At 38.1% G+C, this 16,187-nt stretch overlaps 1 protein-coding gene across 3 annotated transcripts in view; it reads right to left on the reverse strand.

The window, feature by feature from the left end:
- idua (alpha-L-iduronidase) overlaps positions 1–16,187 on the reverse strand; it is a 268,795-nt gene that overhangs the window by 10,645 nt on the left and 241,963 nt on the right. For 2 of the 3 annotated variants that reach the window (XM_087980124.1, XM_087980123.1), the window contains 4 exons: positions 12,420–12,541; positions 11,505–11,630; positions 10,171–10,247; positions 113–228 (listed from right to left, as the gene is read on the reverse strand). In XM_087980124.1, coding sequence (XP_087836250.1) covers positions 113–228; positions 10,171–10,247; positions 11,505–11,630; positions 12,420–12,541 — 441 coding nt within the window. Of the gene's footprint in view, positions 1–112; positions 229–4,915; positions 4,938–10,170; positions 10,248–11,504; positions 11,631–12,419; positions 12,542–16,187 lie in introns of those variants that run through there. The other variant, XM_087980125.1, reaches the window with a different exon arrangement.

Raw genomic sequence — 16,187 nt, forward strand, 5'->3', positions numbered from 1 at the left:
ATTATATCATTTGCAAACATAATGTGGATCATTGTACAGAGTCAAAACCATAGATCATTTTATGTTAGATTAAATTCACAGTAGAAACCGAAATAAAGAAGCTAAAATTAACCTTTTTTCTTGTGGAGTGGAGCATGTATAAAAATAGTAAATATAGTGTCTTTATCATTGATTCTTCTATAAACATTTCCATCTACTGAAAATTCCACTTCAAATGTTTTTAAACATCTGCATTAATCAAAAAAGAACATATTAGGCACACATTTCTAGCTTCACATTTTAAATGACAAATATTAGTTGCTTATGCTTAAAATAGTTAAAATAAGATTCTCACTTAAAAACAATACTGGAAAGAGTGCGAGGGAGGTTTATGAGAATAGTTCCAGGGATGAGAAACTCCAGATGGGAGTTTTTGGAAAGGCATATCACAGCAGAACATATACACTTAATGGTAAGATCCTGGAGAGTGTTGCTGAACAAAGAGAATTTGAAATCCAGATTCATTGTTCCTTGGAAATGAAGTAACAGGCAGCATTTGGTTAGAGCATTGAGTACAGGGGTTGTGAGGTCATGTTGCGCTGTACAGGACATTGGTTAGGCCACTTTTGAAATATTGTCTGTAATTCTGGTCTCCTCCTATTGGAAAGATGTTGTGAAACTTGAAAGGATTCAGAAAAGATTCACAAGGGGGTGTTGCCACGGTTGGAGGGTTTGAGCTATAGGGAGAGGCTGAATAGGCTGAGGCTGTTTTCCCTGGAGCATTGGAGGCTGAGGGGTGACCTTATAGAAGTTTATAAAATCATGAGGAGCATGGATAGGGTGAATAGACAAGGTCTTTTCCCTGGGGAAGGAGTGATTTAGTCCAAAACACAAGCAAAGGGTAGTGCATGTATGGAATGAGCTGCCAGAGGAAGTGGAGGAGACTGGTACAATTACAACATTTAAAAGGTATCTGGATGGGTATATGAATAGGAAGGGTTTGGAGGGATATCAGGCCATGTGCTGACAAATGGGACTAGATTAATTTAGAATATCTGGTTGGCATGGATGAGTTGGACCAAAGGATCTGTTTCCGTGCTGTATATCTCTATGATTCTATAAATTAGAACAGTTTTCCTTGGGGATGAGAAAGCAAAGTTACGACTTTTCAAAACATGAGGGTTCTGGACAAAGTAAACAGGGAGAAACTGCTTCCCCTCATAAAAAGATTGACAATGAGGCGAAGCAAAAGAAGCAAAAATGATACAAAAAAATTTTCTCATATGGTGAGTAGTTAGGGTCACTGCCTTGAAGTGTGACAAAGGCAGATATAAAGACAGACGAGAGACTGAAATGAAAATTGGACTGATATAAAGCTGAAATACCAGGAAAGTTTTAAAACTTGGAAAGATCAAATGGTAAACACTTGTAGCAGTATAATATATTTTTTTGAAGCAACGAGGAGGATACTTTGAGACAGTATGACAACAAAAGTCTTTGAGTTAAGGAAATTCTGCCTAATACCAGTCCTGTGATTGTTTGATTTGCACTTTGTTATAAAGCTGTAAAAGACAGAGACATCTAGAACGTCCACGTTAAAAACATCTGTCTCTCCACCCATTCCCCAATCTCTCCATGTGAGTGAAAGAACTGAAAAACCAGAAAAGCTTTTAAGAGAAATACATCAAATAAGAAAAGACTTAAGTCCACTACTGAAGTGGAGCATGATCACTGTTTTACAGACTACAGTGTGTCACACATTGCTGAAACTATTAAATAGTGAGACGCTATTTAATCCATCCTTCTGATCTGGATTTCTCTTATTTGGAATTCTGTTTATCTGATGGTTTATTTCCCCACCACAATGTATTTCAAACTGTCCGCCTTTTGTCTGTATTAAATGTGTGCATTTGGGGTTTTTTTTAAAGGGGCATAGTTTAAGTTGTAGGATTAGAAAACCTTTCTTTTCTTTGCCATTTGTTTAAGTTAAATATATTACAATAAATAGTTATTTTCTGTTGAGAAAATATAACTCGATATGAAATGCTTTTACTTTGAATTACACTCAGTTAGGCAAATTGGTCACCTTGGTGGTCTGAATGGAAGTTTATACATTTGTGACAGCACTAAGTCATAATGCTCATTGTGAGCCATTGCAGCCATGATGGGCCACCATCCTTATTCAGTGATTCTGGCTTCCTTCTACACTTTTAAGAAATACTTATAATAATTTTTACTTGGAGTATCTCTCTTTATGTCATATATACCGAGTTAATGGAAGAGATTTAAAAATTCTACACATGCTGATGATCAGAAATAAAAAATTGAAAATGTTAGAAATAAACAACAGGTTGTTGTGGTTCTGTTCGCCGAGCTGGGAATTTGTGTTGCAGATGTTTCGTCCCCTGTCTAGGTAACACCCTCAGCGCTTGGGAGCCTCCTGTGAAGTGCTTCTGTGATGTTTCCTCCGGTATTTATAGTGGTTTGTCTCTGCCGCTTCCGGTTGTCAGTTCCAGCTGTCCGTCGCAGTGGTCGGTATATTGGGTCCAGATTGATGTGCTTATTGATTGAATCTATGGATGAGTGCCATTATCCACAGATTCTATCAATAAGCACATCGACCTGGACCCAATATACCGACCACTGCGACGGACAGCTGGAACTGACAACCGGAAGCGGCAGAGGCAAACCACTATAAATACCGGAGGAAACATCACAGAAGCACTTCACAGGAGGCTCCCAAGTACTGAGGATGTCACCTAGACAGGGGACGAAACGTCTGCAACACAAATTCCCAGCTCGGCGAACAGAACCACAACAACGAGCAACCGAGCTACAAATCTTCTCACAAACAATAAACAACAGGGCACACAGGATCAGAAACCCAAAAGTTAGAATTCTAAGTAGAGATGGTCAACCCACATCTCAATGCAGAACTATGTTAAAGGGAAAATATTAACTTGCCTTTCAGTTGCTGAGGACATTGTACATTTATATCACTAATGCATTTAACATTGTTAAATGTTACAATGCACCTCACAGGGGTATTATCCAATAAAATGTGATACCTAGCCACATAATATCAGAACAGATGACTAAAGTCAAAGAGATAGCATGTATCAAAATAGGGTGTAGAGGCAGACAGCATAGTGCAAAGACATAGGAGCCAAAGTGGAGCAATTTTAATCATAGACTTACAAATAGCCAGGAGTGTGCAGAGATCTTGGGGAACTGTAGGGCTAGAGGAGCTTATAAATTAGGAGGGATAAGGTCATGACGTTGTCAGATTAGTAGTCAATGTAGCTTAGTAAGCACTGGGGTCCTGGCTGAATGAACTTGATGAGATTTAGATATATAAATGTGTGTGTATGTAAATAAATACACATATTTATATACGTGCGTGTATAATATAATAATACATAATAAACAAATAAATCAATATAACAACCAGTATTAACTTCTAGGTTAATTCAGCTTATGTCTTTTTTGTTAGTTTTAAACTAGGCAATTTTCCAGATTCTATTCCCTGAAAAATTTAAAACTAAGATTAAGGCTCACCCATATTTGATATAGTTAGTGAAGTATTAAGTTTTTACTCTGTTTACAGGTCGAGTCTACCTGGCTGTCATTTACATTAGAACCACAGAACAATACAGAACAGAAGGGAGCCATTCAGCCCATCTTGTCCATGCCAACCCAAAGACATCCAGGTGCCCTTTTCAATCTCATCTTCCTGCACACAGCCCATAGCCCTGAAGCACATTGGTCGTCTCTAAGTGAGATGCAAACTACAAAAGGTCAAAACTGCAACTAATTCCCTCAGCAAACACCCAGATAAACTGAAACCAAGGAACATTCCTAAGTGCCACCTATCGCTATGAAAACGTAGTCTGTTCTGGGATGTCCTCAACTAATCTTTAGATTAATTATCCCTCATTTATAATTTATTCTTTGACTAGAGGAAAGAAATGAATTTTACTGGCTGCTTTTAAACTAATTTAGCTCAAACTCCCAAAACAAAACCAACTCTCTGACACGCCATTATTGGAAATATTAAAAATATCCTGTCTCCAACTTTTTGGCTAAGTAAGGCCACCTGCTATTTTGTAGCTCTATCTTTCCTTTCTGAGTTAATTAAACAAACATGGATTACCTTTTGAATTTCCATTTCTTAAAGTACTCTAGCAGACTCTAAAAGTCAAAATTTTAATGAGCTTATCTTTCTAGCTGTTTTTTTTATGTCAGTCCGGCAGCATCCTTTCAACCGTACCACACTCCAAGCTTGCTTCAATTGCATTTACCCTTTTTTTTCTGTTTAACATTAATTGCTAGAACATAAATTGTACTCCAAAATATATGAACTATAAACTATATGTGCCATTGTATATAATAATATATGCTGCTGGGTTTAGGATAAGTTCAAATTTATGAAGTCTACCAAGAGAGTGCTGGAATAGTCAAGTGATAACACTTTCATGGATTAGGGTTTCTGCAGATGTGTTGATGCAGGACAGAGATGGGAAATATTACAGAGGTGGAAGTTGGTATTCACGGTAATATGGAGTGTTATAGGTATTTTTAGTAACTCACTCACCAGCTCACGTTTACTAAAACCCCATTCTCATTCATTCATTCATAACTCCTTATACTTACAACATGTTTTCATCCATTCATTCATAAAACTGAGATTTTGTAGTAAATTTTACTATTACAAGATAGACTTAATTAAAACACTCCTTTCAACCCATTACTGCTTTTTCACACCTTCACTCCTTATCAGCTCCACACTCCAATCTTCTTTAGGCTTATTTCTACATCAAAAGCTATCTCTGAATAAGTGTCAATATAGTAATGTATTCAAAACAACACCCTCCCAACATCACGTCTCTACAACTCACCTGAAACTTTCGAAACATTATTACAATATTAATCAGCTCTCACCAACCATCTCTCAGGACCTGAATAGATTACAGAACATCAAACATTTTCCTCAACTAGAATGTACTTTTTAAATACATATTAAACAGGCCCGAAACTTACTGTCAAAACAACACTTCCATGAAACTGCATGAATGAATGAAACTTACACCGGCAAATAGTGAACAAATCTCATGACTGGTTAGCAAGGTTAGATCTCATGGAATACAGGGAGAACTAGCCATTTGGATACAGAACTGGCTCGAAGGGAGAAGACAGAGGGTAGTGGTGGAAGGTTATTTTTCAGACTGGAGGACTATGACCAGTGGTGTGCCACAAGGATAGATGCTGGATCTTTTCGTCATTTATATAAATGATTTGGATATGAATATAGGAGGTGTAGTTAGTAAGTTTGTAGATGATATCAAATTGGAGGTGTGGACAGTGAAGAAGGTTACCTCAGATTACAACAGGATCTTGACCAGATGGGCCAATGGGCTGAGGAGTGGGAGGTGGAGTTTAATTTGGATAAATGTGAGGTGCTGCATTTTGGAAAAGCAAATCAGAGCAGCACTTATATAGTTAATTGTAAGGTCCTAGGAAGTGCTGCTGAACAAAGAGATCTTAGAATGCAGGTTCATAGCTCCTTGAAAGTAGGGTCGCAGGTTGATAGGATAGTGAAGAAGGTGTTTCATTTGCTTTCCTTTATTGGTCAGAGTATGGAGTATACGACATTGGTTAGGCCACTTTTGGAATACTGTCTGCAATTCTGGTCTCCTTCCTATCGTACACAAATGTTTGTAAGGAGCAGATTGTTTAAACATTTGCTAAAGCTGGCTGCTGTTGCTGATAGGATTGAGAATGTCTGTCCAGTCTGTTTACATAATTAAGAGGTATTAACTTAAAAGATAAGACTAATACCTCTTAATTATGCAAACAGACTGGACAGACACTCTCAATCCTATCAGGAACAGCAGCCAGCTTTAGCAAATGTTTAAACAATCTGCTGCTTACAAACGTTTGTGTACAATAGATAAAACCATGCAACACGATGATGATAGAATTATAATGTATGTAAGAACTGTGTATAAAGAGGCTACTGTAAGAACTGTACTTCAGGATTCCATCTCCCCCTCAAACTGTGCTACTGGGTTTGCTGAGTAAAGAGGCTATTTTCACCACTCACTGGTTTAGGTCATTATCTGAACCTGATCCCACAGTGATAAAAAAGATATTGGTTTTAAGCTCACCTCAGGACTAAATTTTCAAAAGTCTTTAGTGATTACTTGTAGATTTTGCTGTGCATATTCTGGTCAGTTTTCACTTAACACACCAGTCAAATTTGCAGCCTTTAAAGGAATTTTTAAATATACATTTTACTTACTTATTGTGCAGTCAGGTGGAGAAGGATTGCCTGTTCTAGCTGCACAATAATTTGCAGGTTGCTATATACCTCTTCACTTCATCCTCCCAGAGAACTCTGCAGACTGACAGATCTGCCGTTTGAATAGTTTGGCCTTCATACTTCCTAAAGTCAAACTGCATTCAGTTCCTTCAACTTGCTAAATTAGGGCAGCAGACCAATGTTGTCCAGCCTTGGTACTAGCCACATTAGGTGCAACATTTGCAACAATTTCCAACCCTGATTCAAGCACGATCCATTATCTGTTTCTTTCACGCTGTACTGATTAAGAATCAAAGGTCATAAAGTTTCTTGAATCCTATTCAGAAGTGAAAATGGGACCAGATATTCAGCATCAGGCTACTCAACTTTGATTCCATTCTAAATCTTGAGCATTAATTACTACACAGTAAATATAATATGGTCCCTGGGCGCACTTCCCGTTAAGTTGCCAAGAAGATTGGAGCAGCATTTTGCCCTTTGTCTGTGGCAGGAATGGTGGAGGGAAAGATGCAGCCATCTCTAACCAAAGTTTGAATTATTTCTATTTAAAGAACTGACAACTACTTTCATAACCAATTCTTCTAGCTATCAGGAAATGGCATACAGTGTGCACTTCTGCTATACAGATGTATTGTACTTTGTATGGGAGTAGATGAAATGTCAGGTATTTCTAGTTTGTAATGTCATCCCCTCAATTCTGACTGCCCTTCTGTTATCGGCAAATGGATGGGGAAGGGTAGGCACAACAACTGTCATTTCCAAAATCATCAGAACCATTGGTATTCCAACAAGTGGAATTGTTTCAGAAAATAATTTTGGCATAACCACGTACAGCCCAAATTCCAATAACTGTGCCATCTATAACACTGCAGTACACTCATTTAATTAGGACATTTGGGGCCAAAATGTCATCCAAATATCAAAATAAAGCATAGACATTTGGAGAATATACTTGACCAATTTGCAGCTTGCCATGGTTCACATAAAAGTGATAAGCAGATTGAAAGAAGAGCATTGATAATGAGCCAAGCACCTGTATCTAAAATTGAGATTCCTACCAAGTCAAGCTAGAATACAGGGCTAAAAACCTAATATCCAACATGTTAAACAGTAGGCTATAGAGAGAACTTTGTGATTCCACAATCAATGGATCAAATCAAAGCTCTGCAGACTTGTTACATCCAGTCATGAATGGTGATGGACAATTACAAAAGTAACAAGAGCAGCAGGCTTCATGAGCATTTCCATCCTCAAAGATGGGAGACTAAGTGAGTGAGTGCAAAGGACAAAGACTGCAAACCGTTTTCAGCCTGAATTGGCAAACAGGTGAAGAATTCAGCCTCTCCCTGAGATTGCCACCATCATAGATGTCAGTCTTCAGTTGATTTGATTCATTCATGCTATCATGGATCTACAGACTGTACTTAATAATGGCAAAGGCCCCCATAAAACTTTGACTCCAAAACTAACCATTGTGGTACAGTTACAACATTAGCATCGATTCAATAAATTATGAAAATGCCCGTGGAGGACATGTCAAGACTAAAACAAAAAAAAATCCATGGCTTTAACAACCCCATTTGCATACTTGTGATCATCAGCAAAGTAATGGAAGGGATTGTCAACACTGTTATCAAGCAGAACTTACTCAGAACCTGCTCACTGATATTCAATTTGGATTCTGCCAGGATTGCTGTGTTCCAGACTTCATATATTCAAATATGAACTAAACAGCTGAATTCCAGAGGTTAGATGAAAGTGAGTGACTGCCATTGACATGAGGTCACCAGTTGACTTGAATGTGAGATCAAGACATTTCTTTAGGAGCATGAAACATTAACAACAATGGTGAACGTGGAAGCCAGGAAGGAAAAGTTGGATTGCCAGTAGTTTACTCAGAAGAGAATAAAGAGAAGAGTGCTTAACTAGATGATGAACTCAGAAAAGGCAAGAAAGAAAGATCAGAAAGAAAGTAGAGAAAGATTCAGGTTCAGTCTTAGGACAGGGAGAGCTTTGTTAAAAGTTTAGCCCAATGGAGTAGGGAATTTGAGGATGTGCTAGAATTGGCTGATCAAATGGTGATGAAGAAATCTTGGTGATGAAGAAATCCATGAACTCCTTGCATGTGCTGGAGGTGAGGTTAGGGGTAGAAATGTTTCAGGAGGTAGTTTACAGGGGGAAAAAAAGAAGGCCAAGGATTATGTTTATAGCACAGCAGAAGTCTGAAATGATAAGCAATTTTCACAGCTAAGAAAGGGGACAAGTATTGCGTTGTGTGTCCAGTTAGATTTGGCTGGTCCACAGATAATTAGGATTGTTTTTCCAATTGTTTTATTTTAACCCCTTCTGTCTTACTTATGGGAATCAGAATTCTCATTATTCGTTTATTTATTAAATCAAGGATCTCTTGCTTTTTAATCAGTCCTTTCAAATTCTGCCATCTTCAAAGGTTTGTTTGAATGCATTCCCAGCTCTCTGCTTTCCTGCACCCCCCTTAAACTTGTTTCATTTAGTTTATATTGCATCCACTTGGTCAAAGCTAACCATATTAATGTGCTAAATTTCATCAGCCATGTTATTGCTAATTCCACCAGTCTATTCCATCTGGAAGTCTGTTCCATATGCCTTGCCAGTTACTATTATGATGACACGCGTGCTTTTCAGAAACAAAACCTATGTTTTACATTGTGGTGATGGTCCCTTCAAGGGGTTTCTTTAGCAGATTATCTCTTGTTAGGGAAAAATCAACAGGCAACAAAGAATTGACCATGTAATCAATGTTCCTAGGAGATAAGCAATAGAAAAAGGATCAACGAGAAGTTAATTACATTGGGGAGTTTGAAGGAGGGTAGATTATATTCCTTGGACATGGTCCTATTGTAATCAATTGAGGTTAGAACAATACGACAGCAGAATGCATTCCTTTCAAACAGGATTCAGTTGAAATTCTGTTGGCTATGATAATTAAAGGATTCTACTCATAACGAGTTGGAACTTCTGAAATAACAAAGCTGAGGAGAGTTTCTGGATGAATGATTTCAGATTTAAAGAACATTACGACTAGAGCTCTCTGACTCAAGACACTAGTGACATCTATGTTGAATGAGATTTTACAAATGTTGACTGGTCAGAGTAGATTTGAAGTGACTACCTTACTAAAGGTAAGTGGAAGACACAAGAAATCTCAACCTGCTATGATTTATTGAAAAGTATTTAGACAAAGTGGTTAATCTTCTAATTTATGATACATCGGTTTTTTGGTGGTGTTAAGACAAGTAAGTGTAGAAGGAAATTTGAATTAAGTTTCGTTTGTGTATATGTAACTTTACATCATACTTTTAGTATTTTTAACGCAACTCAGTTAAGACAGAGCACAGTTATTAATATTCTTATGTCTACTTATTCTTTGACCTTTTGCAATCTTTTAGAAAATATCTGGGTTTCATAGTTCCAAAAATACTAGGCATATCAAGATCTTAACACTACATTTCTGAATTTTGTGCATCTGCAAACTGAATTTATGCCTATATATATCCTGATTATCAATATATCTCAAAAAGTCCTAATATTGTCTCCTTTGCGAAACATGGTATTTTACCTCCCAGTCATCCTATGGATGAAAATGGAACAGTGTAGGTTAGATGGGCTTCAGATTGGTTTCACAGTTCGGCGCAACATCAAGAGCCCAAGGGCCTGTACTGCGCTGTAATGTTCAATGTTTAAAAACACTTGCTTATCTCTAATTCAATTTCTGTTCTTTAAATAATTTCGCTTTCACGCAACCATTTTCCCTTTAATCTCAAAGGCTTCATTTTGTCTAACATTGTGCCTGTGTTGCTGTTTGATAATTAAAATGATCAAGTACTTACTTTGAATTCACGTAGCTATCATCCCACGTAACAGCCACCTGTCCCAGTATCAGAGGTATAAAGCTCACACCATGAGTCTGTGAAGAGAATGACAAATCTGTTAAAAATAATACGTTATATACTTTATTTCTTTGGTAATATGTAAACTATTCAAACATGCAGTTGAACTATGTACAATCACAAAGGATTGCCAACAAGTTAATAGCCTGTTGTGTTAGACCCACAGACATCTTTTTCAAATGAAAACTGGAAAATAGAAATTAAACTATGCCTGCATCGCAGAGAGTTTGCTGTGATTTTTTTGGAACTCAAAGGTCAAAAGTGGAATTGTGTTGTGTTTCACTTATTTTTTCCACAAGACCAAGTGACATTTAGGAAAACAGGGCTGTTTAGAAACAAGTAACATGAACTTATTACTATTGCTAGACAAACTGGTGAAAGAAGCATTGGCCTGCAGGTTGCATACCAACAGCTTTTGGATTGTTAGTTTCTGTTAAGCTTAAACTTGGGACTTGTACAGTTGAAGGGTGAACTCCAAAATGAGTGCAAAAAATACAAGTCTCTGTCTCTCCTGGAAAGTTAAAAAAAGCTCTTAAAAGTTGTGGAATAGTTTAAAAGGAAGCATTCTTCTTTCTATCCAACTCTTTTTCCGAATAATAAATGCTCAAAGACACTGAGTTGAACTGCTAATAAATAAATACGTTTTTGTGTTGTTTAGTTAAAACTGTGTCTTGTTGTAACTTAAAATGTAACCTGATATTTAACAGGCCATATTCCCCACTTTCAGCGCATTCTGGTGAGTGCCACTAAATTCAGCCCATTCACTCTACGGACTATTCAAACATGTCATTTTGTTGTGTAAACAAGGAGAAGACAGGGAAAAAAGTTGGATATATCTCTTGACCCAGGATTTGGACACCTAACATAAATCGTGCAGAATCATGGGTGGTTCCTGGTGGAAATTGGGTTTTCTATGCTCTCAAAGCCCCAAGGTTTTGGACTCTTATTTCTACATTATCAATATTGTTGTCCTAAGTAATGTATCGTTTAAAAAGTTTCATAATGAAGTCAAAAATGTAAAAATATTATGCTTTTACATTAAAAATTGGGATATCATCTCTTATTTACTTTATTACCTGCAAACAATACAGATGCTCATCTTAAACCATTGAAACATTTTCATTGTATACTTGCATTGTATTTTGGTTCAATTCAATTCTCATCATATATCATTTGAGCAATTTATTTACTAATCATGCACAAATAATAATTATGTCCTCATGATTTCTAACTATGTAGCAAACTCTGATCATTTTAGTCTCACAAATTCTAACCTGGTTTGGAGATCTTTCAGGCTTTGCACAGATGTGCAACAGATACACAGAAGGAATAGGAAGTTGCAGCTTCAGAATGATATTGCCTTCTGGAGGAAATGGCATTGGTCCCTTAACCACAGGATCCTAATAAAAACAGAATCAAATGACCTCAGGACATTTGAATTGCATATTTGGAATATTACATTGGTGTGGATGTGACGAAGGTTGCCAAATAATGTCCCATATATAAAAATAATAGCTGTGTAAGAATGATAATAAAGACTTTAGGTCATATAGAACTTTAATAAACAAGCACAATGTTCGTCACAACAGATTTTCATCAAGTTTACGGTATTTTCCACCATCTGGTGTATTTTGCCTTTGTATTGGAAGTCCTGATCAATTATTGATAAAGATGCACATTTCTTGTAATGTACAGCAGCCATTTACAGGACTGACTCCTCTTAGTAATCCCATTTCAATCCTTCAAGAGGGTTGCATATCTTTTATCACTTGACATACCATGGCTCTGAGGTTATGGAAGAGGTGGGAACTCCCGTTCTTGAGCAGCGCACATCTCTCAGTATTTCCTTGTGTTTTTGACCTTGAAAGGCTGCATTGAGGTTCTGCACTTGTTTTTCAGGAACCAGTTGGCATTTTTAGTTACTCTGCTGGAATTGCAGAAAATTCTTGGAAAACAAAAAAGCCCAACTAAACCCAGAATGTTCTTTTGAACTTTAAAAATGCACAAATTCCTCATGATCTACCAATAAAATCCTATATGCAAATGTAGCGCTTGGATATATAGAAACTTTTTTTAATCAGAGTACACCAAATGTATAAAACCAACTATGAAATAATATTGCATAGATTGTGCTAACGTATCACTGTTATAATTGTATGCTAAAATTGAAGTTGAAGTTGAAGTAAAACCTCCATTTGTCTGATAAGATGAAACTGTTCCACTGTTGGAAAATCGGGCCTTCCAAGATTCTTCCATTGCAAGTAAGGGTTTGTGTTATTGTTGTCCAGATGGTAAATGACATACACAAGTTCTGTGGAAAGGTTAAATAGAACAGCAATTGATTTTATTTATACAATGTTACATTTGAAATTATCCTTGAAAGAACTGTAAGGAATGAAGTACATTAGCAAGCTTTTTTAAAATCTTTAGATTTGTTGATTAAATATTGATGGGTTTTAATTCAATCAATTGATGACATGAATGTTTCCTCTCTGTTGACTATAAGTAACCTACATTAAACAGCTTAGATTATACACAATTAAGTTCTGCGAGTGTGAGCTAATAATATAAATTTATTGATAGTATACCAGAATTTTAATACAGAATGTGAACACATCCCCATGGGAAGTCTAGCTGACAATGGGTTTAAGGCACATTTATGTGGTTCCGTTAGAAACCCCTTAACTTTTAAAATTGAATACAATTTTCCTAATCTTGGAGTCTTTGTGTTTGGTGTTGGTACTTTTGGGTAAATTCCTTCCTGGTCTTGATCCTGCATTCTCAGTACAAACTATCCTAGTTTAGAGTCCCTACAGTATGGAAACAGGTCAATCTGCCCAAGTCCACACTGACCCTCTGAACAGTAACCCACCCAGACCCATTCCCCCACTCTATATTTACCCCTGACTAACGCACCTAACACTATGGGCAATTTAGCATGGTCAATTCACCTGGCCTGCACATCTTTGGATTGTGGGAGGAAACCAGATCACCCGGAGGAAACCCAAGCAGATATGGGGAGAATGTGCAAACTCCACACAGATGGGCAGGAATCGAACCTGGCAGCAGTGCTAACCACTGAGCCACCATGCCACCCATCTTAGATTCCAGGATGATACAGATGGGCTGGTCAGATGGTATGATCAGTAGCAAATGGAATTAAATCCAGATAAATGTGAGGTGATGCAATTGGGCAGGCCAAACAAGGCAAGGGAATACATGATGAACAGTAGGACCCTGGGAAGCACCAAGGGTCAGATGGTATGCACATACATCTGTCCCTTTAAGTGGCCAGAAAGGTTGATAATGTGATTAAGAAGGCATATGCGCTACTTACGTTTATTAGCTGAGGCATAAAGTTTAAGATCAGGGAGGTTATGCTGAGTCTGCATAAAATGTGGGTTAGGCCACAGCTAGAGTATGGTGTGCAGTACTGGAATCCACATTTTCAGAGGAGACAGTAGAGAGGAGGTTTACCAGGATGTTGCATGGGCTGAAGAGTTTTAGTTATGAAAAGAGATTGGGCAGACTGGGGTTGTTTGCTTTGGAGTAGATGATACTGGGGAGGACATGATTGAGAGTATACAGTTAAGAGGGGTATAAACAGGCTAGACAGGAAAAAATGTTTCCCCATTGTGGAGGGATCAACAACCAGTTAAGGGACAGGAGGTTTGGAGGAGATGTGAGGACTTTTTTTTCCCCTTAGAGAATGGTGGGAATCTGGAATTACTGCCTGTGAGGGTGATAGAGCTAGAGTCCTTGATAACATTTAAGAAATATTTAGATATACATTTGTGATGTCAAGAAATACAAGGCTATGGGCCAATTGCTGGAAAATAGAACTAGAATTGTTAGGTGATTGTTTCTGACTGGTGCATACTTGATGGGCTGTAGGGCCTTTTTCAGTTCTGTAGAGCTCTACGACTCTATAACTGTGAAAGGAGCTGGAGTTCAGGAACTCAACCTACAGTGCTGTAGCCCTATGTCCAACTTAGATAAAAGTACCATTCTCCAGCAGTGAAGGACTTAGCGTGACTATTATAAACTAAAATCACCAAAAATTACATATTTTTAAAACGATAGATGAGAACTTTGCTTATTATCTTTTCTACAAGAACATTATCCTGTTAAATATCCTGAATCATATGTCCACTACAAACCCACCTATTCCCACAATTTCCTGAACAATCCTCATACGCCTCTTTCCAGGAAATACTCCATTCCACTCTCCCAGCTTCTCCCTCTCCTTGCATCTATACTGATGATATTACCTCCTGTTAGGGCCCCCAGAAATCCACATTTATGCTAAACCAAGGATTCTCCAACACCATGGTAGATAGGACCCTCAGCCATGTCCAACCCATTTCCTGCACTTCTGCCCTCACCCCTTCTCTTCCCTCTGAAAACACTGATAGGGTCCCTGGTCCTTAGTTTCCACCCCACCAGCATTCACATCCAAAGGATCATAAACTGCCATTTCTGCCACCTCCAGACTCTCATTCTCCTCCCCTTCCTTGTCAGGGTTCTGCAGGCACCATTCCCTCCAGGACACACTGGTCTACTCCTCCTCCAATCCCAACACCTACCCACAACCCTATGGCACCTTCCTATGCAATCGCACAAAGTGAAACACCAGCCCATTTACTTCCTCCCTCCTCAAAATACAAGGCTCTAGACATATCTTCCAGGTGATTTACTTGCACTTTGCTCAATCTAGACGACTATACTTGCTGCTTCTAACTCAGTACACTGGGTTAGACAAAATGCAGTTTGGGTAAACGCTTTGTGAAACATGTACATTCTGTCTGCAAAATTGATCCCTTGTCTTCAACTCTCAAATGATCAGCATTCAAAAACCCTGGTACTGGGTTTCTCCCAAACCCTATGATTCTCAGCTTGTTCTGAAACAAAGATAATAATTTGGTGACCACTTCCCTAGAGTTGTTGATGTTTGGTCATGGAAAAATCATTGATCTGTACGCAATGGGCAGACTCTCTCCTGGGACTGGTGTTTCTTTGTTCAGGACTGCTGGCATGACTCTCTGAGCTCTTATCAAGTATGCCTATTTGGATGTTGGCTCACTTGTTGCTCTTGTGCCCTGGTGGTGCCTGGACCCTCTTTCCTTTCTGGTGTTCCTCTTTCTGAGGTGGAAGCTATGAAGACTGGGTGGATCTGGTCCATGGAAGTTAAGCTCTGACCTTGCACTACATGTTCCATTTTCTTTTCCTGGACATATAGCACCCTCTTCTTGGTAATCACCTTCACACATTCCCTTCTCTGTTAGTGCTTGTTACGAAGACATGCCCCCTCTTTTTATGCTGTCACATTTAGATCACTTCTGCCAAAATCTGTCAATATTGTTTGTTACCTATCCTCTTTTCCACCATATTATTTCCCTTCTCAGAGTGGCTGGCTAACATAGGCAAAAATATACACTTGCCTTTTCTGCATTTCTTTTAATCAGGTGGGCTTTGAAGCCCAGTGATTTGTGTATGTTAGTAAGATTCTAAATGCAACAACTTCAAATTAATTTCTGATTCAACCAAATTAATTGGAGTCTCACCATATCATTCACAAATTTGTCCTTCACAACTCCTGCCACTTGTAAAATTCAGAACTTTGATACCAGACTTTTAGCTGTGTATATCCCAACTTCTGGCCAAATCCCATCATTAACCATGCTCTCAGTGGACCTGTACAACTACGGCCATGGAATACCAGAATAGTTACAGAACAGGACAGAAAGACCGTAGAGCCATTGTGTCTGTGCTGGCTTTCTGCAAAAGCAACTCATCTCCCTCCATACATTCTTTTTTTAATCCAACTAATTATCAATTCTCTGTATGAAAGCAATAATCAAATCTGCTTCCAACACAGTCTCAAGCAATGCATTCCAGATCCTAGACACATTGTACAAAATCATTTTTTCTCATATTTCTTTAGCCATTCATTTTAA

This window comes from Chiloscyllium plagiosum, unplaced genomic scaffold, assembly GCF_037043375.1.
Source record: "Chiloscyllium plagiosum isolate Xiang-an unplaced genomic scaffold, Cpla_swu_hap1 HiC_scaffold_36, whole genome shotgun sequence".
NCBI lineage: Eukaryota > Metazoa > Chordata > Chondrichthyes > Orectolobiformes > Hemiscylliidae > Chiloscyllium > Chiloscyllium plagiosum.